The 26556-nt window shown below is 32.1% G+C and overlaps 1 protein-coding gene across 2 annotated transcripts in view; it reads left to right on the top strand.

Moving 5' to 3' along the window:
- The first annotated feature begins 3125 nt into the window (after positions 1-3125).
- The window catches only part of LOC134262099 (galanin receptor 2a-like), a 51231-nt gene continuing 27800 nt past the window's right edge, over positions 3126-26556 (top strand). Inside the window, exon 1 of one of the 2 annotated variants that reach the window (XM_062744492.1) lies at positions 3126-3959. In XM_062744492.1, the coding sequence (XP_062600476.1) occupies positions 3651-3959 (309 nt within the window). In that variant the 5' untranslated portion in view covers positions 3126-3650. The remainder of the gene's footprint in view (positions 3960-26556) is intronic. The other variant, XM_062744496.1, reaches the window with a different exon arrangement.

The following is a 26556-nucleotide window of genomic DNA, read 5'->3' as shown; positions in this document are numbered from 1 at the left end:
GATTTAAATAACCTAGTTTTGAGTTAGCCCTTCGTTAATTCCATGATCGTCATAATGGTTTTCTTAACAAAAAAATAAACCTTGGGTCATATTTTGGCTGATGTCTTTTATAAAAAAATGTTAAGTTCTTGTTTTTTTATTCTCTTTATATCATCAAAAAAAGGCTTACTGATGATGTGTCCGATGAACAGGGAATTGTATATCTTTCTTGGCACCGGCTGTCTCTAATTTTTTTTGGGGTGGAGGGGTCCATGTATATGCCCTGTTCACAGATTGTGTCTTATTTACATGGATCATTGTCCGTTCTTCTCAGCATTCACCGATAGGCAAGAGCATGCTCTACATATGAACAATTTCTGAAACGATTAACAAACAATTTGATGAAACAAGAATATCAGCAGTCTCGTTTAAAGTCATCATTTCGAAAGTTCTACAATGACCTTGTAAGCAAATAAAACTTATCATTGAGGCAAATGCTGACTGACGTTTTTCATACGAATTGATAATCTATTATTACAGACTGAATTGACGACGGATTTTTCCGTTATTTCCCGATCATGACAAGGAGCACACGGCGGGTATGACTCGACAGGGGATGCTCACTCCTCCGTGGCACCTGATCCCACCTCTATCGGCAATATATATATGAATGTCAAGATGAATTTACCAAAAGTCTTTATAGAAGTTTATGAATCAATTCTGTTTCATATAAAATTAACTAGATATTTTAGAAAACGCTACACAATATATTTCGCGGAGTATATGACGTCGTTATTATGAAGTAGAATGTACTAAGACGTCATGGTTAACAGATCTTTGCGTGCAGGTGAAAGTACAGAAATTTTAAACATTTCAAAAAAGAATACAGATTAGGGGCACACGATTAGTAGGGATGAAATATATTGAGACACGAATAGTATTCAAGGTCAAAAGTCCATAAAACAATACAAAATAGGAGCAGAGCAAACACGGACCTCCAAAACATCAGAGGTGGGATCAGAAGTGTTGTTATCTGCAAATTTAGAAACAAATTCCATGATTAAAAAATATTTTACAGGCCATTGAAAATTTGACTGAAGTCTAAGTTTGTTTCATGATCCCGAGGCCAGGTGCCACGGAGAAGTGAGCATCTATTTTTTTTAACTTGACATAACTATTAGCATTTAAATCCATCATACAAAAAGGATTGCGTGAAAATACCCAAATAAAATGCAACATATTACTGAAAAAAAGAAGCCATATCATATTAATTATATGTTGAAAGACAATTAAAAGTACTAAATAAAATACAACATATAAATGAAAAAAAGAAGTCATAACATATTAATTAAAAGTACTAAAATATAAAATTAGTGTAGAGCCCTTCATGCTGCCCAAGAATAGTCTACAGATATAAAATGTACTAGGTCATGACAAGGAAATTCCCATGCTCTGATTGTGAGCGGTCGGTATGACAAAAAGAAATCTTCCAAAGCACACATTATTAATAAAACGAGACAATCATATAGAACTCAATACTGGGCATTATAAATGTACATGATATATTTATATTATTAAATCAGCAATACAGCAATTCATTATGCTCGAGGAGGACCTCATTATGCCTGTATCGATTCCGTCACAGCCTTCGTAAATAAAAACTAATTATTGCACTCCAAAGGAAAAGCTTTGTTTAATCTACTGACTAAATCTTGGATCGTTTGCTTGAAAACACTTCTTAAGTGTATACAATGATGTTTATTAATATAAAAAAGCAATGTAATTATCCGGGAAATAATTGTTTACATTTTGCCGTTTCCTTGATTTTTATGCCTCCTGGAGTTTGTGTTTGTATGCGAGTTATGTCAATGATGCTAATAAACCAAAAGAAACTTATGCAACAAAGCTTTCAGGCATATAGATTTTCTGTCGCAGGATTGATAGCATTGCTTTTATTAATGAATTAATTGAAATAAGATTATTTTTCAATAATGAACAGGATGTGTATACAGAGGCTTTAAAAACTGTAATAGAATACATTGCGTTTCCTTTTGGGGGATTTGTAATAAACGTTCGATGTTTTAACTGATACAAAAAAAAGTATCTTGGACGATCTTCATATTAAAAATGTATTTTAGTTTTGGTTTTACTGTTATTTGATAATTTGCACTACATAATGATACATGCTGAGCTGGTTTCAATTGACATTATTACGCTTAATGAACCATTTCGCCGGAAATGATGATGGCATGTTTTAAATTCTGATTTAAAATATATATCCGTACTGCTCATCTCCATTGTCATTGGTTGTAAATGATTCAAAATTTCCTTTGTTCAAAATTCTTCTTTTGCACTGTGTACCTAATAAAATAATACGACTTCTGGAAAATATTTAAAGACAGACGATAAGTTCCACAAAAATAAATAGTTTTCCCCAATATTTTGTCTTTGAATTATATCTTCTTTAACATGTTTACTCACCAAAAATTATGTACATTACCAGGTATTTGTGCAAGATAACAGAGGATGACGTTTCATATATAATCCTTTTGGGAAATCTTAATTTGCCAATATCACATCTTTTGGTGTTTTGAATTTTTTAAAGACAATTAGAAACCTGTTAAGAAATCAAAAGATAATTAAATTTTTGATAATTTTCATATATTATGAAGATTTACAAAACAGATATCTGGGGAATGCATCGTCCGACCTTTATTGACTTATCTGTATCGACAATTTTTAATAAAGATTAGTACTTTTATGAAATGCACTTACACAAAAAATATCAAGGAATGAAACATGTGAAATATCTTGTACAACTTTTTTAAACTTAAAAGGGATAGTATTTTGGTCACCGATTACCTATACTTTTTCTATTGTTATAATGTTTAAATAATGGTGTATAAGACTTAAGCTCTTTGGCTTGATAAAGTCGATGTCATAATAATAATTTGGAAAAAAAATATAAATTAGTCAATATCTTTGAAAGGTTAAATTCTTTAATTAAAAGCGTGAGAATCGACATGCATTATTACTGCCATAAAATGTGAAATGAAAATAGAAATGTTATACCAGGTCATCAAACTACATTGCTGTGCTGTGATTTTTAAAGTTCCTAATGCTTAAATATTTTCTAGAATGGGAGGGAGGAGACATGCATGTGACGTATTAGTCACGGCATAGAAATCAAAGAACATTGATTTTTCCAGTTTAGTTATAAGTGTAGGAAAGAAATGGCTCGAATTCATTTCTGCATCTCAAATACCGCGGCGCGAAGTTATTAGAATATGTTGCTGGAAGAGAAAGAAAATTATAAGGGGCAATCTGATTGGGCCGATCATTTTGCAGTGTGTTCGTCGTGTTTGAAATGCTTGGAACACAATTAGACTTTTCTCCGTAGAGGACAGTTATATTTCGCTATTAATGGGTACATAGTAATCGTATTATGAATGAAGGGCGAGGAAACTATGTAAAATCTCTTAGTTCCTGGTTATAATTGGATATAACTTCCGATCGATTTTCCTTATTACTACTGCAATTAAAAGAACATGCTTCGAAAATCAAAACTAGAGCCGCAGACGGGATATCTTGCAACTCGCAGATATGCACAAGTTGTCAAAGAGTGACAAAAAGTGTTTTTGTAGAGTAAAAACCAAGTTTCTGAAAAAGCAATGAATGACACAATGGAAATGACGAACGGAACAAACATATCTTCCACCACGTATATGGAGGAGCTGGCCTTCATCATACCCCTTACCTGGGGCCTGCTCGTTCTAGTCGGCTCTATTGGAAATGGACTGGTCATTTACACCTTGGGAAAGAATGGTGAACTGACACCTACTAATGTGTATGTGATAAACTTGGCGTTGGCGGATCTAACTTTTTTGGTAATAGTTGTCCCCGTCACTACTGTAAGCTTTGCCGTGGAGGAATGGGTGTTCGGAGATGCTGTGTGTAAAATTAGTAACTACATGATATACGTGAGTACATTTTTAGTATTATCATGTTTTGTACGTACGTTAAAAGTATCACCATTTTTAAAAAACTTAAATGCATACCTCTTCATCAAATGATGAAATTTAATCTTTCAGTAAATCGATCAATTGTATAGTATCAAATTATGCTATCAAACTATCAGACGTTCTTGCCTTATTCTAATTCGATCTCTTAAAATGAAGTACTTAGATGGCATTATTTCACAGAAGTCAATAGTGTGCCAGTGCATTTGATTATAAAATTAATATTGTAGGAGAACGGAAAATTTCAGCAATTACTGTGTTAACACCATTGTTAAGTGACATATTATGTAAATATCAACGTCATTGTAATGTAAGTTTCAAAATACACCTCTTCTATAACAAAATTGTTAAATCTGACCTTATGTCTTCAAGGTCATTCACAAAGCAAAGAATACAATACTTCCATTTCTTCCTATGACTGGTATTATTGTATGTTAATACTAAATTGTAGGTTGTGAACCAGCAAGTGGGATGGTAGATAATTGACCAAAGCTTTAAAAAAAACAAAAGTTTTTGTGACTTAATAAAGAGATGATAAACATGCTAATTTCTGAAGGGAAAGAAATCAAAATATTTGAAGATCACTATGAAAAGCTTGAAAAAGCGTTCAAGATAAATCTTTATCTGGTTGTCAAAAACAAAAAAATCCCGCAATTATAAATAGCTGACCTGTATCAGACAATGCAAAGTGGGCACGCCTATTAACTTAAGCAAACAATGCAGTGTTCGAAAATATGTTGTCAACATGTACCTAGAAGTACATTACATGAGTCATCTAAATCATGTCAAGATACGTGTAATATTCATCATTTTTCTCCATTTGCTATTTCGATAGTAAGACTAAAAGTGTTTATACACTATACTGATAAAATGTGTTTTATCTTCTTTATTAAAGGGTGGAGATAATTGTGCACTCAAGCAGAATGCTTCAGAGTATAATCATGTTAAATAAAGCAAAGAATGTTTTTACAGTTGGCTCATGCAATCGTCTTTAAGATTAATGCTCTCATATCAAATTCGTCAATTAAATGCTTATCCGCTATGTACTCACATCATAATTATGAGATGATGTATGCCTGAACAACAACAACAACAAAATAAGATCGGTCCTGCCTATACTTTGCACTGACTGGTTTCTATGTTACTCTCTTAGTTGTAAGTCCTTACCTGTAAGCTATCATTTTGTTACTACGTTCTGATTTCTACCAAATTGACCGTCACAGTAATTTGACATACATGTATATAGTCTGACGATTCATCGGAAATGGTATACTAAAAGACTAAAACGAATGTTGGAGACAGACAAGTAAAGTAAGGACAGACTGAAATCTCTCCCCCGGGATTGTTGACTAAAATACATATTTAATGGAATATAGAATTGAAAATCAAATTCTCTTTTAACTTTAACTTGCAGAACATTTTCACATTCCATTGCATGTTTTTATCCGTTAAATTCTATGCTATCAGTCTTTCTATCCGTGAAATTGTTCGTCTTTGTAAATACATGTACAAAAATGCTAGTAGCAAATTAACAGCTGGCCATCTATAGATTTACATTAATCTTTAATGATGCTATACGTTGCCTACAAATGTTTCTTGGAATGCTCTACTTCATTTATTTATTTTACAAAACATAGACCTATCGATCGAGATATTCGCCAATTTTGTATTTAATCTATTATAAGTAAGATGTCAGTTTGCTACTTGAGATATTTTTTTTATTACTTGAAACATTACACTTTATCAACCCGGTCACATCTGTTTCAGTTTCATATATGAAAAATTTACAACGAAAATATGTAAATTGAAATCAAACAAAAACGTCATTTATCTTAAACTTGCTGACTTTGATTCTTCTAGAAAATCCCTTTTTTGTAGCAATGTAACATTAGCACCTGCTTATGGAGTTTATGCCTCCCATTTAATGCGAAAATATGCTTAAAGCACAAACAATGTTTAAACAAGATATGATATTATCAAATAAGTTAATGATTCAAGGAAATGATATGTCTCATCAAGTCGACTTTAGCAGATTCTGTGGTTGAATGAATTGTTAACAAATACAATCTATTATTCTATTATCAAAGAAAATGATTTTATATGAATTTTGAATCAATAACTATCTCTTTTGAATACCGTAGGTATTTTCCTGTTTGTTAGATCGAAGGAGCAAGTGTGACCGACTGGCAGGGGATGCTTACTTTTCCATGGCATCTAATCCCATCTCTTATGTTTGAAGAGCTGCTTCTATAATCTGCTCATGAATTATATTGATGAAGTACACTTTTGATCTAGGTTTCTGTTCATTATCTTCGTATGTCATTGAAAGTGCATACTTCATATACATGTTCTTATGATCCGAGGTTGTGAAATGACCTTGATATAACGTCGTTTCAGAAAGCCAAAATGTCATTGATAGTGTAATGGGTAGCGTATTTGGCCATGCCTACTATAGTTGAATCAGAGGGGATATTGAAAAGTGGACTCTTCCTATAGGCTGATCACCCCTCTGGGTAGATAGAATGGTCCGTAGGTATATAGAGGAGACGCTGACAGCTGCTAGGCATTATTCTGACGGAATCAGACTCAATCAGTTGTTCAGATAAGAAGAAGAAGATAGAAGAAAGCGTTAGGTAATTAATTCATTACTTGAAAAATAATAAAGCAAAGGTTAGAAGCGCATTAGTGGAAAGAGAACATTCCAGAGGAATTGTGGTGAGGTACCAGGGCGAAGTAATTCTGTGTAAGGGTGAAAGGACCTGGTGCTTCACTTAGCAATAGGAACTCTGGCTGTTCCAGGAACACAGTGCAGGTTACCTTGCTCAAGAACCACGGCCTACCATTGAAATTAATTGTACATAGTTCCAATCAATGATAACTCAGATAGAGTAAGAGGAAAAACATATATATATGTATATATGTTAATAAAGAACCCTAGTCCCTTGTAGAACCCAGTAGGTTTACACGTTACATTAGTAACAATTCCTGTCCAAGTCATAACTGGTGGACACTTCCATTTATCTAAAACATTGTTTATCATCTACAAGTACGTTGTGATATAAAACAACGACAAATCTTAAGAGAAAGTGTCTCTTGCATATAAAGTAAAAAACTTCTGTCCTGGTTATAACTTTGTAAAAAAAAAAAAAAAGGATCACCGCTCATACCTACGAAAGCCCAGAAGGCTCATTCGAGATTCGAGTTTCAAAATACGAGATTCAAAATTCGAGATTCAAAATTCGAGTTTCGAGATTCAAGATCCAGACTGACCAATCAAAAGCGGGTTCAATATTTGATTACTCCCCTTTATTATGTTTTTACTATCAAGAAACCGTTTAATATAATTATAACAAATGGGTCATTTGATTAAATTACAATGCAAAAATTTTTTTTATTTATTTTAGAAGGAAATTGAAATAGGTATTGGATTTTTAATCAGCAAGATATATTTCAATTTGTATGATAACTTCTTAAATATTAAATAGTTTACATATATCAGGAGTATATATATTTTTGTATTGTCTACTAAACTTGACTATATTTCCTCTATTAAGGAATGGACAGCCCCCCCCCCCCTTCCCCCTCGATGTTCAACGCCGGGAATTATTGGGCTTTTTGTTTTTTTACAAAATATATTTATAATACTAAATCAGTATGACTACAATACAAAAAAATCGTAAAACCCCCAGAATAATCGATCAACAAAGAAATACCCCATACATCGTAAGAGAGAAAGGTATGCCACTCCAGTTTGTTTACGTTGTACCCCCACTGGTATTTCTATGTTTAAAAACATGCATTTATTTTATTTTAACCTAAAATGTCGATTCACACTGTCTCTAGATATATTTCTATGTTAGTCCATGCTATCGAACTGACTCTGCATCTCGTATAATCCCATATTTTCTCCTTAAACAGCATTCTCTCTTATAATGTACAAGTAATAGCTTTTCAAAAAAGCTTACCTGACTAATGCAATCAATATCTATAGAACCTATAATCATGATAAGTTATATATATAAACGTTTACATTGGGGTGAGGGGTAATTATTTCATTAGAGAAAATTATGAAGACGTCGAACAAAACATCATGCAATTATTTTAAGTTGCTTGCTACTTATGAAAGCAATGGAGATCCTCGTTTTTGAAAGTGGGGGGGGGGGCAGCTAGAGAATTTTTTTTCGTTCATCTGCAAAAAAAAAAAGAAATATGCCCAAAGTTGAAAATCCTATTTAGGAGGGTGGGTGGGTGGGGGGGGGGGGAGTGAACAACTTTTTTTCAGTGTCAAGTTCTTTCTGTACTCTTTTCTTAGCATTAAATACTGCATTTCCCTTTAATAAATTTCCTGTTATATACAGGGGGATCCCACCTTTCAATTAACATTTCCTATATATAGTAAAAGTAGGGTTTGGAAAAAAGGGGGGACCCCCCCCCCGTTGCTACGTGTCTGATGGAAAAGGAACAGTGAGATTTTGTTAAAAATTGGTTTTGATCTGTTTTTCGTTTGTTGTATAATGACGCCTGTGGAGTGTTACAAATACTTGGAACTCAGGACCAATGAGCAGTTTCATGTAATCTTTTTCGTGCTAACACCTACTGCGACTCGGGACTTGGTTTTAAACGGTCTCATCCTAAGGACCGATCTCCACGTCCTGCAGTGGATTCGAACACGCGACGTAAAGTTAAGTTAATCATTTCGCAACTCTATAAATGGTTTTAGAAGATGTAGTAATTAAATAAGGGAAATGAACTAATGAATTAATGTATCCTGGAAAGCCGTGCCTATGTAAAGGTTATATATCAATTTTAAAATTAAAATTTATAATTAGATTCAACTGCATAAACTACCGGGAAGACAGCCGAGAATATGATAACTACAAGAAATAAATGAATCGTTATGATTAACATGCAGAATATGTTTAAGTACTAGATTGTTGGGTATGCCAGAGCATCAACGATTGTTGGAAACAGCCCGTCATGCATAAATGACCCAACAAACTTGACGGTGATTCCTTATATTCCTCAATCCTGGAATAGGAGGGACACTTTTCCTGAGTCTATTTTCTGTGTTTCATAGGAGAAAGAATTTTATCTCTGAAAACTGGGGGGGGGGGTCTATTTTCTGTGTTTCATAGGAGAAGGAATTTTATCTCTGAAAACTGGGGGGGGGGGGGGGGGCTGCGAGTCCGGGCGAGATATGATCAGAAATATTATGTATATTTGGCCAGTTTTCCTCTTAAGAACTCTTTTCCGTTTCGTTTTATTTACTTTAAATGATGTAACTTCTAACTTCTTTCACAATAACACCGATATGTTTTTTTCCAAAGTTCGAAATTCCGATAAAAAGAACAGACTTGAAGTTTTCATTTCCATTCAGTGCAGTAGAATCATCCAGGAAAAGGGCGCGATGATATACACGTGACATTTGGCGCAAAATGATTGTGACACCCCTTACCTAGAAGACATATGGACTCATCCAATAGTACAAAAACGCAGATAAAAGGTCAAAAGGACATGTCCGTATATGAAATCGCATGAAATAAACAGCTGCATGCAAAAAAACTAAAGGAAATAAACACATCAATATATTGTATAAGACGGTTATCTTTTTCTGCTAAATGTTTTGTTGAAACGGTGGTAACAAATTCCAGTGATAATCAGCATGCACAAAATTTTGCTGGCTATCTGTGACCTCTTCTCTTCGCACCTCGGAATTTATATCAATCTTTATACAGCCTGACGCCGTGACGTCAAGCAATAATGGAGTATTTTTTCGTTGAGCGATTATTCTGGTTTTTTTTTTCGCCCGAGATTTTTTCGTATTGTACACATGATGAATAAGTGTAATAATTATAATTTGTGAAAAAAATGTCCTTTAAGCCCTGGCGTTGAATATCGGGGGGAGGGGTCCTGTCCACAAGTACCTATGGTTTACCTAATAGAGGTAATACATAAAATTTAAGTTTAGTAGACAATACAAAAATATTTATATATACTCCTGATATATATAATCTGTTTAATGTTTAAGAAGTTATAATATAAATTGAAGTATATCTTGCTAAGCAAAAAATCCAATCTTTATTTAAATTTACTTCTAATATATACAACACTCTTTCTTGCATTGTAATTTAATCAAATGACCCATTTTTTATAATTATATTAAACGATTTCTTGATAGTAAAAACATAATTAAGGGAAGTAATCAAATGTTGAACCCGCTTTTGATTGGTTAGTCTGGATCTTGAATCTCGAAACTCGAATTTTGAATCTCGAATTTCGAATCTCGTATTTCGAAACTCGAATCTCGAATGTTGAATCCATTTTTGATTGGTTAGTTTGGATCTTGAATTTCGAAACTCGAATTTCGAATCTCGAATTTTGAATCTCGTATTTTGAAACTCGAATCTCGAATGAGCCTTCTGGGCTTTCGTACATACCTGACTTTAAAATTGTTCATGATATGTGAAAATGTCACGGCATCTCTAGGGTCATTCTGCAAGTCTCAGGCAATCGGAGGGAAAAAAAAGAAACTTCAGGTACGGGATATAACATTGAACAAAGAATCAATAAAAGGTCATATTATGACAAGTATTTTTCTTTTCAAGTTATGTTATTTTGATTCTATGTCACTCGGACGAGTTAAAGGTCAGAAAAAATATAAAATTTGTGAAAGGTCTGTATCTGCCTAATGGAGAAACATTTGTCTATGTACTAGTCTAAGATTAAAAATAACAGATTTTTTGTGAAACACTGATGCCTACCTATGCATATGGCACGTTATGGCGAGAAGCCAAAGTAAAGGTTTTGGTGGTACCCAACTCAAAAGTTATGGGCAAAATAAAAGTCTTCGTGGACAAACAGACAGGCGGACGGACAGGGCAAAAACTATATACCTCGAAATCTTTTACTACAGGTGCATGATTAGAAGTGTTTTAACCAAGTTCATTTTGGTAAAATGAATGTTACATTGACAATTTGCAGAAAACGAATCGAAGCGGGGAATATTATTTTGTGAACTCGCTCACACCATTATTAAATGGATGTAATTATATCCTAATATATCACTGATTTACAAAGGTTTGGATAATTAAAATGACGTTCACGGACTTAAATATTCGTGAAAATTTTCAGCATTTGTTGTCTTACTCTAAAACCACCAAATTGGATGATAAAATACCTGCGTAGCATAATAACTTATAAAACAATCATGTTTACGTGCATTTTATGACAAACTAATAGTAAAACATTGATTTTTTGTAATAATCTTGTGAATCAACACTGTTTAATAACATTAAAAGTCCACATGAACAAAACATTTCTTTCACTTCCTTTCTACTAAAATTTCAGAAATTAATCTCATCTTTTCATTTACTGACGATATACGATACTGACTAGCTATATTGCAAATGGGAATGCATCAGTACCATCACCAAACATCATCAAATGTGGCGTTTATGTCTCCAATTGATGCATTATGAAAGAGTGTGTTCTGAATGCATTAATTTTTAAACAGATGCGAGCTACTGAAAAAAGGTATATTAAACAAATTCTAACAAACCTTTTCTTTCATTTTCACGAAAATGTTAAGGTCGTAATGATTGTCTTGTTTTTTATTAAAATATATGGAGATTTTGAAAAGTATTCAAGTTCAAAAGTTCTTTAAACAATGCAAGATTTGAGCAGAGCAAACACGGACATCCAAAACATCAGAGGTGGGATAAGGTGCTATAGAATAGTGAGCATCCCCTGCCGACCAGTCTTACCCGCCGTGTGTTCCTTGTCATGATCGGGAAGTAGCGAAAAAAATCAGTCAACAATTCAGTGTGTAAATAATCGCAAACAAGCCATTTACGCGTATTTTGTCTGATACATTCCACACCTTTGTGAGCCATTATTTCTTAATAAGTTTGACTACATAATATTCGGTCTACCTGATCAATTGATAGGACTGATGTGCGGGTGTGACCGGTCAATAGGGGATGCTTACTCCTTCGTATCACCTGATCCCACCTCTGATATTGTTTTTTATGAGATTCCTGATTTTGTCTCGTTCTTGAATCGTTTTGTTTACTTTTATAAGATTGGTTACTGTTTGTCATCTTCACCCCTTTATATTTCAAACACTTAGAATATGTATTTTTTTTCATTTCAAGTCACTTAAAGCAGATTTGATAATTGTTAATTTCAACAAAATAGAAGAACTCGATTTTTCGAAGTCCTGGACAATTCCCAAACTTTATATCAGATCATATGTTTCAATATTGTCACAAGACCACGAGGGAGTCTACATTCATCCATAATTGATTCTGGGTGTCTGCTACGTCATAATGCATCTAAGAAAATAAGGAGATTTATTAAAGTGATTGATTAGTGTCTGAAATTTCTAGTGATGACAGTTTGCTTCAAAGTCAATTTACCATAGACGTGTTAAGTTTCTCCTCTAGCGATGCCTAAGTTAAAATCATAGACTCTTTACTAGTAAACCGAAATAAAATGACTGCCGTCACGAGAAAAGGGCCCTTAAGGTCAAATTTTCATAAATTGACTTTTTGGTAAATTTTGATAGCCGGACTCCTTCTGAATGCAAATATACATAAATTTTAGAAATATTTCACTTTTTCAGTATTTTATGAGCATATTGGTAAAGCGAAGGAAAACAGCTTTGACGTTACTCACTGAAAACGTAATGACGTTACCTGCGTCTATTTTTTGTTTTTAAAAACGTAACTTTATTCCGTTTATAAAAATTCTTGAATTAAAAAAAAAGATATGTTCGCTACTTCCATGCAAGCGGAATTTTTTTTAAATTTTTACTTTTTTGAATATTTTATCAAAAATGTTTAAAGCACTGTTTCCATTGTTTATACAATTGAATTTCGTCTCCTGTCTTTTTTATGGAGTAGAAACATACTAAAGAGGCGAATAATGTCAAAGGATTGTCTTATGAATGGTTTATATACCATACCTTAACTTGAAACTTTCTTTGAATTTATACCTTAAGTTGAACCCGTCTTTTAACTTCTTACTTTTTTTTTAAAAGTAAATCACAATTAAAATCGGTTACAAATATTTCTTCTCATTCACCTTTTTTTTTTATTTTGAGGCACCTGTACCCTGTTTCACTTGAACACAACATTCGTATATTTTTTTTTTACAAGTACCGCTTCTATGATCTAGAAAATGATTTATGTATATTGTATAATTTAACAAGAGATGGTGAATTGTGCTGTTCTTGTCTCTTTTCATGTATTCACACTAAACGGTGCTTGACTTTTCTTTGCGAAATTACAGTTCCATTACAATTTTGACGAAATCTATTTGAAACTGAAACTGTATGAATACTAGTGTATTTTTACTCAATAAAGGCAGGCCCGTAGTGGGTGGGTGGGGGGGGGGCATAGCTGTATTTTTTTCGGTGGTGGGCACTTTCAACTACTACATTTTTCTTGACAAGCAAAAGAAAATTTTTTTTCGGCCAAGAAAGGTCATCTATTTATTTTTCTCCGTGACATTGACTAACTTGATATAATAAGCTTTTCACATTTCTATGCGATTGTCTTAACCAATAATGAAATATTACGCCCAAAACACGTTTATGCTTTTTGTATGAGGCGATACAATTAAGTAATAATCTACGGATCTAATTTTACTTTCTTTCGCTTAAAATAATTAGGCAAACCATTTTTTCGTAGTTATTTCTTCACAACATACCAAACTTATCAAATGAAAGGGGGTCAGCCAGAAAAAAAAAATTGAGCTTAAAAAATTAGTCAACCAAAAAAAGGGAGTGGGTGATTTTCCAAACTCGAAAATCTAATTCAAAATTCGCCGTTGGAGGGGGGGGGGGTTAGGTTCAGACTTGTTTCAGTATCAAGTTTTCTTAATCAAATTAACATAATACACTGCCTTATTCTTTTGTCCTTTAGTGCACGAATTTGACTATGCTGCAACAAAAAATGTGTGTGTTTGTGTGTGTGTGGAGGTGGGGGTGACAACCGAACTTTCAATGTAGCCTCCCCCCCCCCCGATGCTACTTGCATGCGACTGTAATGGCCAATAATCAATTTTCTTTAAAAGCAGAAATATTTGTGGTTGTTTGTGAATTCCTTTCCTTAGAGCCATATTAGAATTATGATGTAACCTTCAGTATCAACGGAACTTTAAGAAATTAATGTCGAGATATGCGGGGTATTTTGATACATGTGTCAGAGTTGAAGATTTCTGCGCAAAACGTGACTTATCTATTTCATATCATGATATCAATAGTCATTGCAATATATTTCACATTCTCGAGAGGGACGTTAAAAAATATACGATCAATATACGATGGTTGATCCAAAAGTAATGTCACAGTGTACATATCTTTTGTGTTTGGTGTCATATTATCAAATACAATATACCAAAATATGCACATATATAAATCTAATTAACATCGAAACTTTTTAAGGAATAAAGCTTATTTCAACTTATATTATACGATATAACATAACTTGGGACAGTTTACGCTTTATAAACCGCGAATTTAATTTCAGTGCAGACAATGAGACAATTTTTCCCCCAGAATAAGGCTTCACAGTGATTAAATTTTAAAAGTAACGTCAAGCGGAGTAATACGTTTTTTGACGTAACTCATTGTGACGTAGGCAAGTTATGTTATACAAAATGGATAAAACCTTTTATCCAATCAAATGACGTGTTACAAGTAAAATTAAATTATTTTCTAATAATGTTAAATTAAATTAGTTTTATAGATGTTTTAAAAATCAAACAATGGGGGTGTCGCCGCGTCACATCTAAACGTCATATTTTAAAGAATATTTTTTTAGGATGAGAAAGACAAACACATTAAAAACATTTCAAGCGTGTCTTATCGCCCAAAAATTTTAAAAGTCAAAATTAACTTAGTATAAACATGTTTGTCTAATGATCAGTTAAGATTAAATGACGCCATTGTAATTTTTTATTAAAAAATTGTGTTTGCCTCTGATGCATTGAACAAAGGAAGTGTCAAGGGACGGGGGGGTGTAATGAGCTGTTTAATATGCTTTTTTATTTCAAAATGGGAAAATTACCAATATAGACAGTTACACTGATTGATAAGACTTACAATGATAAAAAAGTAAAGAAGCGTCATGTTTATAGATTTTGGGGAGTGTGATAGGTCATTGAATTATTATCAGAAGACAGGAAGGCTGAAAGAAGAGAGGTCGGAAGGAAACGTTTAACACGGTATCTGATGTTGTCAAAAGACAACGTGTATCTGTTATGTAAATGTATTTGGACACCGTCTTATTACATTGTTCAAGGAATTTTGACAAAGGACTTTGTTATGAAATGAGTGAATGCACAATGGCTACCAAGAATTCATTAAAGAACAGAAATTTGTGAACATATTCTGAGAATCTCAAATAATTTTATTGGGAAACGTTTTTAAGTAAGACGGCAAGTATCGATAACATGATGTTATTTAGATGCGGCGACTACCAAATTCGCACATTGTATATAATTCTATATTTTTAAAGCATTATTTATTTTGAATTAAAATTTTCAGGTCTGATTTGAAATAAATATAGCTTCCATCATTTATAATTATGTTGTTGTACGTCGACTAGCAATTTTATTCAATTCTATTGAAGTTGTGACATTACTTTCGGATCAACCCTCGTATTTCACGCTCATTAAAGTTTTTAAAGCTTTTATGCAGTTTTATAACTTTTTGAAATTACATCCATAACCACTTGTCACATACTTTTTGCTCTATCAGTTATGTATTCTCAAAAGATGCTGCTATGTCGGACATCAGCCAGAAATTCGTACGTATTTTTCTTAATCTATGGTGGTTTTTTTTCTTCTGGTTTATAAATATCCTAATTCATAATATCATTGTCCGATGTAATATTGTTAATTTCTTCAACACTGGGTGTAATGCTTTTGGGAAAAGTCTATAACAGCTATGTTTATTTTTTAAACATATTGCAATACAGGTTTGAGTGGAATTTCATTCATTTATTTCATCGGAACAATTTAAGAAAATTGAAACATAGTAATTTTTACCATATAATTCTCTTAAATGTATTTATTAAATTTTGATCATTTGTAAATAAGTTTTTGAAACAAATATATTTTTAGAAAAATTTTAGTGGCATCCCCATTCTCCGCCCCCCCCCCTTATTTCCTTAGCATATTATCTTACTGTTAATTTACATGTAGTATAGAATTATTTATTATTATTAAGGGTTGGATCTCCCATGTTACCAGAATCTATATCCAATCAAAGAAATGTTATGTTTTTTTAGTTTGAACTTTAACCAGTTGTCTTTTTATTCGGAGATTTTTTTTTTTTTTTTTTTTTGCTTATCTCCTTAACCCTCCCTTTTCACAAACATTTTAAAATCGATAGTTCACCGTAGGCTGGCTATCGGTGTACATCAGTATGATTAACTATGGCTTAAAATTAAAATGGCTAAATGCATTTTAAATTATGGTATATATTTTTCAGGAAAAAAAGTAGCGCTAATAAAAACGGTAAAACTATATGTGCATAGATCTCTCGCTCGTTCATTTCTCTCTCTCTCTTTCTCAAAAAAAATATATATACATGTGTATGAAATAAACCTTTTAATATTTAGAATTTTTAACATGAAAGGTAATGTAAGCATTTGTGAATTGCTCAAAAAACAGTTATATACAGCATTTTTAATTAAGTCATCCACAGACTTCGTTTAAATCGCTGTTCCTTGCAATGTGCATACATACGTCCAATGTAGCGTATATCAATATGAAATTAAATACTTGAACAGATTTAAGAATAAATTCACGTACTAAATAGTAATGATATCATATACCTATTACAAAATGTTTGCATCAAATTTCAAATCTTTGTTACACTTTAAAATCTAATATTATTTCTAGTTCACGAAACGCAGTCGATAAAAATTACTTCCGTGTTTACAATACCGTGACTTTGACGTCGTTTTCTGAGCATTGTGACGTCAAAAGATAAGGGCCCTTTTTTCGTGACGGCAGTCATATATATTAAAATTGCTGACTTGGATTCTTCTGAAGAAAATCCCTTTTATGAAGCAATGTAACGTTATCACCTGCGTATGGAGTTTATGCCTCCCATTTAGTGCGAAAATATGCTAAAAGCACAAACAATGTTTAACCATGTTTAAACAAGTTATGCTATTATCAAATAAGTTAATGATCCAAGGAAATGATCTGTCTCATCAAGACAACTTTAGCAGATTCTGTAGTTAAATCAATTGTTAACAAATACAATCTATCATCAAAGAAAAGGATTTTATACGAATTTGGAATCAATAACTTTCTCTTCTGGAATACCGTAGGTATTTTCCTGTTTGTTTGATCGTGACAAGGAGCACAATGCAAGTGTGACCGACTGGCAGGGGATGCTTACTTCTCCATGGCATCTTATCCCATCTCTAATGCTTTAAGAGGTGCATTTTTAATCTGCTACTGATTTATATTGATGATGTACACTTTTGATCTTGGTTTCTGTTTCTTATCCTCGTATGTCATTGAAAGTGCATACTTCATATAAACGTTCTTATGATCCGAGGGTGTGAAATGGCCTTGATATAAAGTCATTTCAGAAAACCGAAAAAAGGTATCCATATGAAGGTCTTGTCATAAGAGGTAAATATGTGAAATAAGCCTAAGTGCTAAATGCTTAAAAGCTATGGCTAATGTAAAAGTTTTTTTAAGTGGTCAAACTTTAGGGTCAAGGTAAAAAGATTAAAAAAATATTTGTATTCATTGAAAGGACTTGTCACAGCAAAAAAAAAAAAAAAAAAAAAAAAAAAAAACAAGTGCAGTATGAAAGCCTTAGAATTTATTATTCAGAAGTTTTATCCAAAAATTAAATCTGGAATTTTTTTTGGTTTAAAAGTATGTCAAACTAAAATGTAAATGTCAAGAGGTCATATTTGATGGAATTCAAAGAAAGGAAAATGTCATAAGGAGTACACCTGTGAAATTTGAAAGCCCAACTAACTCAAAAGTAATGGGAAAAATAAAAGTTTTTGTGGCCAAACAGATAGACTGAGGACAGGACAAAAACTATATACCTCAAAATCTTTGCTTACAGGGACACAATTGGAGGTGTTTTAAGCAAGGTCATTTTGGCAAATTGAATGTTACATTTACGAATTGCAGAAAAGGAATCGTTGGAAGGAATATTATGATGAACTCGCTCACAACACCTTTATTTGAAAGGATGTAATTAAATTCCAATTAACCACTGATTTGCAAAGGTTAAGGTAATGAAGACGACTTTCAAGGGATTTATTATTCGTGACAATATAGAGCAGTTATTGTCTTACTCTAAATCCACAGAATTATATGATAAAATGCCTGCATAGCATAATAACATAATTATAAAACAATCATGTTTACGTGTATTTGATGACAATCAAATATTAAAACATTGATTTTTTGGTAATAATCGTCCAGATTAATATTGTTTAATGACATTAAAAGTGCACATTAACAAAACATTTCTTTTACTTCCTTTCCACTAAAATTTCAGAAATTTATCTCATCTTTTCATTTACTGAGTATATACGATAATGACTACCTATAATGCAATTGGGAATGCATCAGTGCCATCACCCAACATCATCAAATGTGGCGTATATGTCTCCAAATTGATTCATGACAATAATTTTAAACAGAAGCGAGCTACTGAAAAAAGTTACATTAAAAAAATTTTAACGATCTTTTTCATTTTTAAGAAAATGTTAAGGTCGTAATGATTGCCTCGCAATGATCAGTTCATAGGGCTGAAGAACTGGTGTGACCGGTCAATAGGGGATATTTACTCCTTCGTATCACCTGATCCCACCTATGATATTGTGTTTTATGAGATTCTTGGATTTGTCTCGTTCTTGAATCGTTTTGTTTACTGAATTTATAAGATTGGTTACTGTTTGTTATCTTCAGCCCTTTATTTTTCAAACTCTTAAAATATGTAATTTTTTTCATTTCAAGTCACTTAAAGCAGATTGGATATTTGTTAATTTCAACAAAATAGAACAATTCGATTTTCCGAAGTCCTGGACAATTCCCAAACTTTATATCAGATCATATGTTTCAATATTGTAGAAAGACCACGAGGGAGTCTACATTCATCCATAATTGATTCTGGGTGTCTGCTACGTCATAATGCTTCTAAGAAAATAAGGAGATTTATTAAAGTGATTGATTAGTGTCTGAAATTTCAAGTGATGACGGTTAGCTTCAAAGTCAATTTACCATAGACGTGATTAGTTTCTCCTATGTCGATGCCTAAGTTAAAATCATAGACTCTTTACTAGTAAACCGAAATAACAAATATTTTTTAAAAAGTTATAATGTTGATAAACCGTATAATTGAGGAAAAACCCAAAAATGTTAATTAAATTACATGTGCAATTGTGAGGTTGAGTTTTTTGACGTCATAAAGCGCAAAATCAATAACTGAGATTTAAATCACCGTTCTAAGTTGTTTTGTCGCTTCTCTTGTATTTTGAGAGAAAAGTAATTTTAAGAAATTCATGACACCCTCCCCCCAAACATGGATTTCTGTTTCAGTGATTTCTTTCGCCTTTTTAATGTTGTATCCTTATTATCCTTATAGTTATAAAATTCTTACAACTAAAACATGTTTGTCTTGTACTCTTATTAAGAGTCTAACAAATCTAATTTATCGTTATCAGAAGGGGTTTTACAAATCTGACTACCGTATTCAGATCATCTATTGACAACCTACTCAGTACAATTGTTAAGCGTTATACAAGAAATGTCCGACATTCTTCCATACAAGAAGTTGGGGCTTTTATTAAACAGTTAATACTTACTCATAAAATTGACAACTTGCTGTAAAAATACAATGCAGATGAAATTCATAAATTCGTTATCTCTTAATAGGTCATCATTCTGGAAAAGCCAAGTATATATGATATTTTTATTAAAGTTAAAGTAGTTCTGGAGTTTTTCATGAGCTTAAACTTGGATTTTTTAAAATAATGTAACTCAGATTCAAATCTAAACAAAAAATATGAAAATACGTTATTTCTGAAATGCGATAAGTACGTTTCGGTGGTATCCCAATGCAATTTGGGTTCCATCACAAATAATTGAAAAATAAAACCTTCATTAAAGTCAATCCTTCATTTTCGTCATTTATAACAAAAATTACGTTATTGCAATCAAGATTTTTAATATTCAACACTGGTATTATATCTTTTCTATATATGATGCTTAAAGAAGTATCAAAGAGAGCAATAAACATTGTAACCGTTTATTTCATCTAAAACCTACTTTTATATAAAAAAAAAAATTGACACATTAATTTAACACCCTGCTTTTTCAAGCCACAAATATACCGTGCTTAATTTCATAATTTAAAAAAAACTCTAGCATTGAATGTTTATATGTGATGGTAAATAATATCTCTTTTTTCTTTATTATGAGACAGTTTACATAACATTGAGATTAAAATTCAACATGATGGAAAACAACGTAAATAGATATTATGTAACTTCCACAATTAAAAATAATGGTAAAAATATGTTGGTTTGGTCTGGAACTATAAACTTTGAAAAAGTGACATAATTGGATCTCTGAAGGGATAGAAATTTCAATTAAAATGATGTTCGTTATTTTGTATTTTCTAATGACACTGTAAATTTAGGAAAACGGACGTAAGAGTTGGTAATGAGACCAATTAAAACTATTGTCACGAAAACCTTGTTTTATGATAATCTTTACAAAAGTCTTGAAAATTATTTTAAAAGTATTAAAATACGTTATGATACATATTTTAATTAATTCGTTCCTGAAAGGTTTCGATCAAAAGTCTCTATTCTGCTGTCTGCATTTTTTTAATTTATCTTGTTATTGTTTTATCCAGAGATTTCAAAGAATATGCGTTTCGTGTCACTAAGTCATGCAGTACTATGTCACAATTAAGCAAACCATAAGAGAGATGAAGATATAATGTTCTTTTCATGTACGGAGGACTAGTACTGGTCATACAAAGCACTTACTAGTTTAGGAGAACATTACTTTTGGAAAAGAAAAGAATATGCCCAAAAGTGTTGGATGACCATTAGTTTCTGTCGTTCAAGTTAATTTAAATCTTAGTTATCTCTTTACATGACTAAAATTAGATATTCTATTAATTAAGAATTTATATAGTCATTATTTCTGACCTTTAATAACATTTTATGTTAATTTTTTACAAGTCATTATATATCTTTGTTGCACCGAGAGATCCCCGTACCCAGACCTTTATCTACACACTGAACTGTCGACGGATGGTCTGCAGGGGATGGTCCCTCGTCCATGACACCTGATCCCACCTCTGGTGTATTGACGGTCTGTGATTGCTCTACTCCAATTTTGTATTGTTTAATGAACTTTTTAGCTTGAATACTGTTTGTAACCTCCATACATTTCATTTATATATATTTCTCAAAGGAGGGAAAATAATGATAACTTTAGACACCTGCTCACTTCACGAAAGGTCGGAGGAAGTTTATTAGTAACAGGGGACTTATCATGGTCACATAAATATTGCAAGAAATAAATCAAATATTTTATTAATTTGTTTATAAAAGTAAATAAATAATTCTAATGCAATTCTTTTGTAAAACCATCAATGCATGATGTTTGATAAACCCGCAGGTTATTAATTTGTTTAGGAGAAAATTTGATAAAAGTATGTTAATAAATAGTGGCACATTTTTTTTCCAGAGTGGCATTATTCCCTGTATTGAAGTTATCAAAGTGACAGATAATAAACACTGTTTATATCATTTTTAAAGAAGTGAATAAGATTTTGCTTTTATTTTCTTTGAAAACATTTACTTAATACCTTGATACATACATACATGTATATAAAACGAGACGAAGCTATCTACACAACAATAAACGTAACAAAATGTTTTTGATAAGTCAATATCATATACAGAAGATATTAACGATGGCAAGAGATCCTTCAAGGATGGAAACCATTACCTTGACTTATATTTTTATGTAAAAATTAAATAAATAAATATCAATAAACGCCAAATTTAAAAAATCGTTTTAACTCTTCAAAAGAGTTTCAAAGTAAAAAAAAACGGATATAAATTAAAATCGTTTTGAGAAATTTCATAATCCCACATTCCTATAATTTGACATCTTTTTCTTTACCAGTTTCACGTAGGTTGAGTTTATGTCGAAATACATAAAATCAAATCAGTATTCTGTAAACCGTGCTGAAGAATGGTATTGTTTTCGTAACGTTTTATTGACATCTGTTATAAAGATTGTTCACCCAATATTCGTTAGTGTTACTAATAATTTCGTCTAACTTGTTGTACATAAAGAAAAAAATGCAAAAGACAATCGAGAATTGTTTGATAGCTGCATTACAGCTTTGACGTATTCCTTTTGGTAAATAAAACTATTAAATCGTCTAGTATTCATTTTCAAGTTGTGTAGAATTAATTCATGGTCCTTTTTTATCACAAAATATTCCTTCTCTCGAAAATTAATGTTTTTACACTTTCCCTTTGGACACTGTCATGTGCAACTTAAAAGAATCAAATTTAAAAAAATAAGGTTATTCTGAAATCTTTCTTTACCATTAGCTAGCGATGCATATGGCAATATTCCGGTATGTGCCAAAATAAGTGAGCATGTTTTAAAGCAAGTCAACTTAAACCATGATTATTTCGGTTTTTCATCGCAATAGAATTGAATTTAAAAGATAAACTGCAGAGCAAGTCATTTTAGATAAAAGCTTTTTTTTTTCATGTTCCTCATTAACTAGAGTTTTAATCTCATTTTCTTTCACCCGGTTAAAACTTGATTTCATTTACATGTTCACAAATTTGAGAATTGGTTGAAAAATATGAAAAGTTAAAAAAAAAAAATCAGAGAAAACTTGTTTATTAAAGCGTTATCTTGAAACCCCCAGAATATTCGTTAAACTACCACGAACACCAAAAAATGTAGCATTGAAAACATGTTTCATTACCTTCATAAAGCCTAAAAAGCAAGTCGTTATTTTTCAGAGCAGTTAGGTGGATAATGACCAACCCTGTGTAATGGCAGGGCGCTGAGTTTATCCATTTGTCTCCCTGAAGGTTTGACTTTGTCAATTTCTACTCATTTCATACTTCTTTTTCACACTGATTACTTCTCAGGATTTACTGCTTTACAATATAATAGGGTATAGATCAGCAAAACAAATTACAAATTGCAATTTAATCGATAATATCGGTGATGCAATTTTTTGTTCATCTTCTTGAACTTCAATTGTAGTTTTAGGAAAATGGAATATGTGGGGGAAAGTGAATTATGTTCAATTCTAAAAGGTACATATTTTCCTTTTCATTGCATTATTCCCAGACTACGGCGCGGTCGAACATGGTACAACCATGTTACTCGTAGCCAGATAACTAAATAACAGAAATGTTACAATTTGGAAACTTAAGGAAGTTGATAAATAGAGGAACTCTAATTTCAAACTGCAAAGTATATAGCCCGTGTTTCAGATCATTGTGTTTTCTTGTATTTCATTGGTGTAAACGTAAATGAACTTTTGTAAAAACGATACATAAAACACTCAATAGCAATTCACTTAATGCTTGTTATACATTAAGATCTGTGAATTTCTTTTTATTCCTTTTAAGGAGTAAAGATTGTAATCATAGGAATGCATAACTAACTATGTCACTGTTATCAAATCTATACCACGCTGCCTACTGGAAATCCGTTCTACTTGTAGTTACACGACAATCAAATTTTGAGTTTTATTCAGAAGATATGCAGCGATGGTTGTTGGCTAGCAATTTTTTGAAATTCAAGTTAGTTTAGTACAATAAATGCTAAAGCGATCGCCTACTTTTTTTTTACAATTCAAAACTGTTGAAAAACCATCTAGTGGAAGATTGGTAAGAAAACATGATGTATTCTTTGTATACAAAATTCAGAATAGATTGCCAATAGATCGGTAATCAAATATAACATAAAATGTGTATTTTCGTTAAATCTTAGTTTCTTGCATTGAGGAAAACCCTATTGGTTTCTGGAGATTCGCATTCGTGGATGAAGAATTGTTGAGTTGTTTCGTATATGACATTATAAAGTGGAATTAAGTAGATTCGTTTCTTACAAAACTCAGGATCGTGCTAAGCCAGTTGAATTAAACCAAATCTAGAATCTAAATATTCTTTGACATTTTATATTGCAAACAAAAGTCAAGACACGGATCTGTGTTTGTTAACCTTTTGTGCAAAATTACTTCGTCTGTTATATTCTGTTCTTGTGTTCAGAAAAAAAGTCTAATTATGTACCCCCTCAATTATACAGACACATTGAAATGGGTTTTATCCAAAAAGTAATTGGGTTCTAGACTTATTTTCCCCATGGATGTCTTAGATACAAATACCGGATATCTCCACACAATGACCAATATGTAGAATAACGAGATCTTCATTGGCGGTTCCTTGCGTGAGTTACATTACTAATGATTTCTCTTCCTGTGCTCGATATAAAAAAAAGATGACTTTTTCCTCTACAATACCATACTTGAAAGCGTTCTTTAGGTTACAAACGGGCATAAAAATTCTGCTTATAGTGCAATAAAAGCTACCTTAAAGATGTATTTAATGTTTTGTTTCTACGAAAAACAGTTCTAATCATTTGTGTGTAGGTTGAATCTACTTGTATTGTAACACGTGGTTTTATTTTACAATCCTTTTTAGAGCTTATTAGCAATGAGCTGTCTTTTTTTTTTTTTGCGTGTGGCTTTTCCTTTGGAATTATATGGTTTGTAATATGGTGATAAGAAATCCAGTACCTCGATGTAAGAAAAAAACTTACACGAGTTTAGATTCTGCTATCTCAGTATCGCTGTTTAAGGAACTGTTATCTCAAGATGCACCAAATTTTTGTATGACTAAATATTTGAACGACATTGTGATCAAAATGAAACTAAAAGGCAACTTGCTTTCACCTTTTAATATATCATATAAACAATACAAAATTGGAACACAGCAAACACGGACCTCTAAAACATCAGAGGTTGGATCAGGTGTCATGGGGGAGTGTACATCCCCTGTAACAAACGCCGTGTGCTCGTTGTCAAGATCAGGAAATAACGGAAAAACCGTCGACAGTTCGGTGTGCAAATAATGGTCTAACAATTAGTATGAAAACGTCAGTCAGAATTTGACTTAATGAAAAATTGTATTTACTGACAAGACCGTTGTATCGACAATAGAACTTACAAAATGATGACTTCAAATAGCACTGCTGATATTCTTGTTCCATTAATTATAACTTGCCTGTCAATAACCTACCTTGCTTCAGAAATTGTTCATACATGTACGTAGATGCTCTACAATTGTAATAAATCACAACTGTAAAAATCAACACATGTCTCTGAAAAGTCTCGACATGAATCTCTCTCTCTTTCTCCCTCTTTCCCTCTCTCTCTCTCTCTGAAAATTTATACTGTATTACGTAAGTCTATTTTTCTCACTGAAGAAACGTTTTTTTCAAAAGAAAACAATCTTCTTAAACGAATGTTTCATGTTATTATACATATACATATACAAGTGCACATTTTAAATCAATATAAGTAAAAAAATAAAAACATTTAGAATATATCAATGTTGATGTTTTCTATAAAATTCAAGTCGAAGATATTTATAGTAATTAAACAATTGTTTCTTTGATGCAGTTTGAAAGTGTTTATTTGGAAGCTTTGGAAACCCGCAGTTTGCCTAGAAGATTTTACGATCTACACAGATAGGTCATATTCAATAAACTTTTGATTGCCAAACAAACAAAACTACTCACTTTGAGAGGGAAGTTAATTAAAAAACAGTAAAGGTTACTTGATGTAAGCGACATTCCGTGTGAATTGGAACAACATAATTGACAAAACAGGGTGTGAACAAGATATGTTCTATTTTTTATCTCTTAACAATTTAGACACGCTATCTCACAAGTTTAACAAACAAATTGTCTTTACTGGAAAACGTTCTGGGATGTGTTAACCTGATAAAAAAGAGAAGCGATCAATGTTTTCCAGACACTTACAAGACAATGTGAGCAACAAACACATTTCAAGCGCCTGGTGTGAACAGAAAAATCCCGCAGTTGTTATTTTCATATTCTCTATTTTAAATTCAAACCCCATAGCTAGATAAATAAGGTTTGACGTAAACGATCTATTCTTAACTTAACTTCTTGATTAATTTTAGAAGCATTGCCTAATATAAGTATGAATATTTGTATTTTTGAGAGCAGTTATTATGAAGGCATCGGTACGGAGTTGCATGTTTATTCATTAACACTTCTTATCCTGTTATTTTTTTCGGAAACAAAACAATTTTCTGTTGCTTAATATATTAAACGGTTAATTTAATTTTTATTTGCGTTAATAAATGAGTTTAATAAGTATATGTAAAATAATACATACTTAGGAAAGATCTGTAATTTGTGATTTCCAGTATGTGGTAATTATAAATTTTAAAACGATCTTTAAATGGTA

The sequence above is a fragment of the Saccostrea cucullata genome, unplaced genomic scaffold (genome assembly GCF_032062105.1).
Source record: "Saccostrea cucullata isolate Sc308-1 unplaced genomic scaffold, CSIRO_AGI_Scuc_v1 ctg356, whole genome shotgun sequence".
NCBI classification, from domain to species: Eukaryota; Metazoa; Mollusca; class Bivalvia; order Ostreida; family Ostreidae; genus Saccostrea; species Saccostrea cuccullata.
This window is presented reverse-complemented; position numbering and strand designations above follow the sequence as displayed.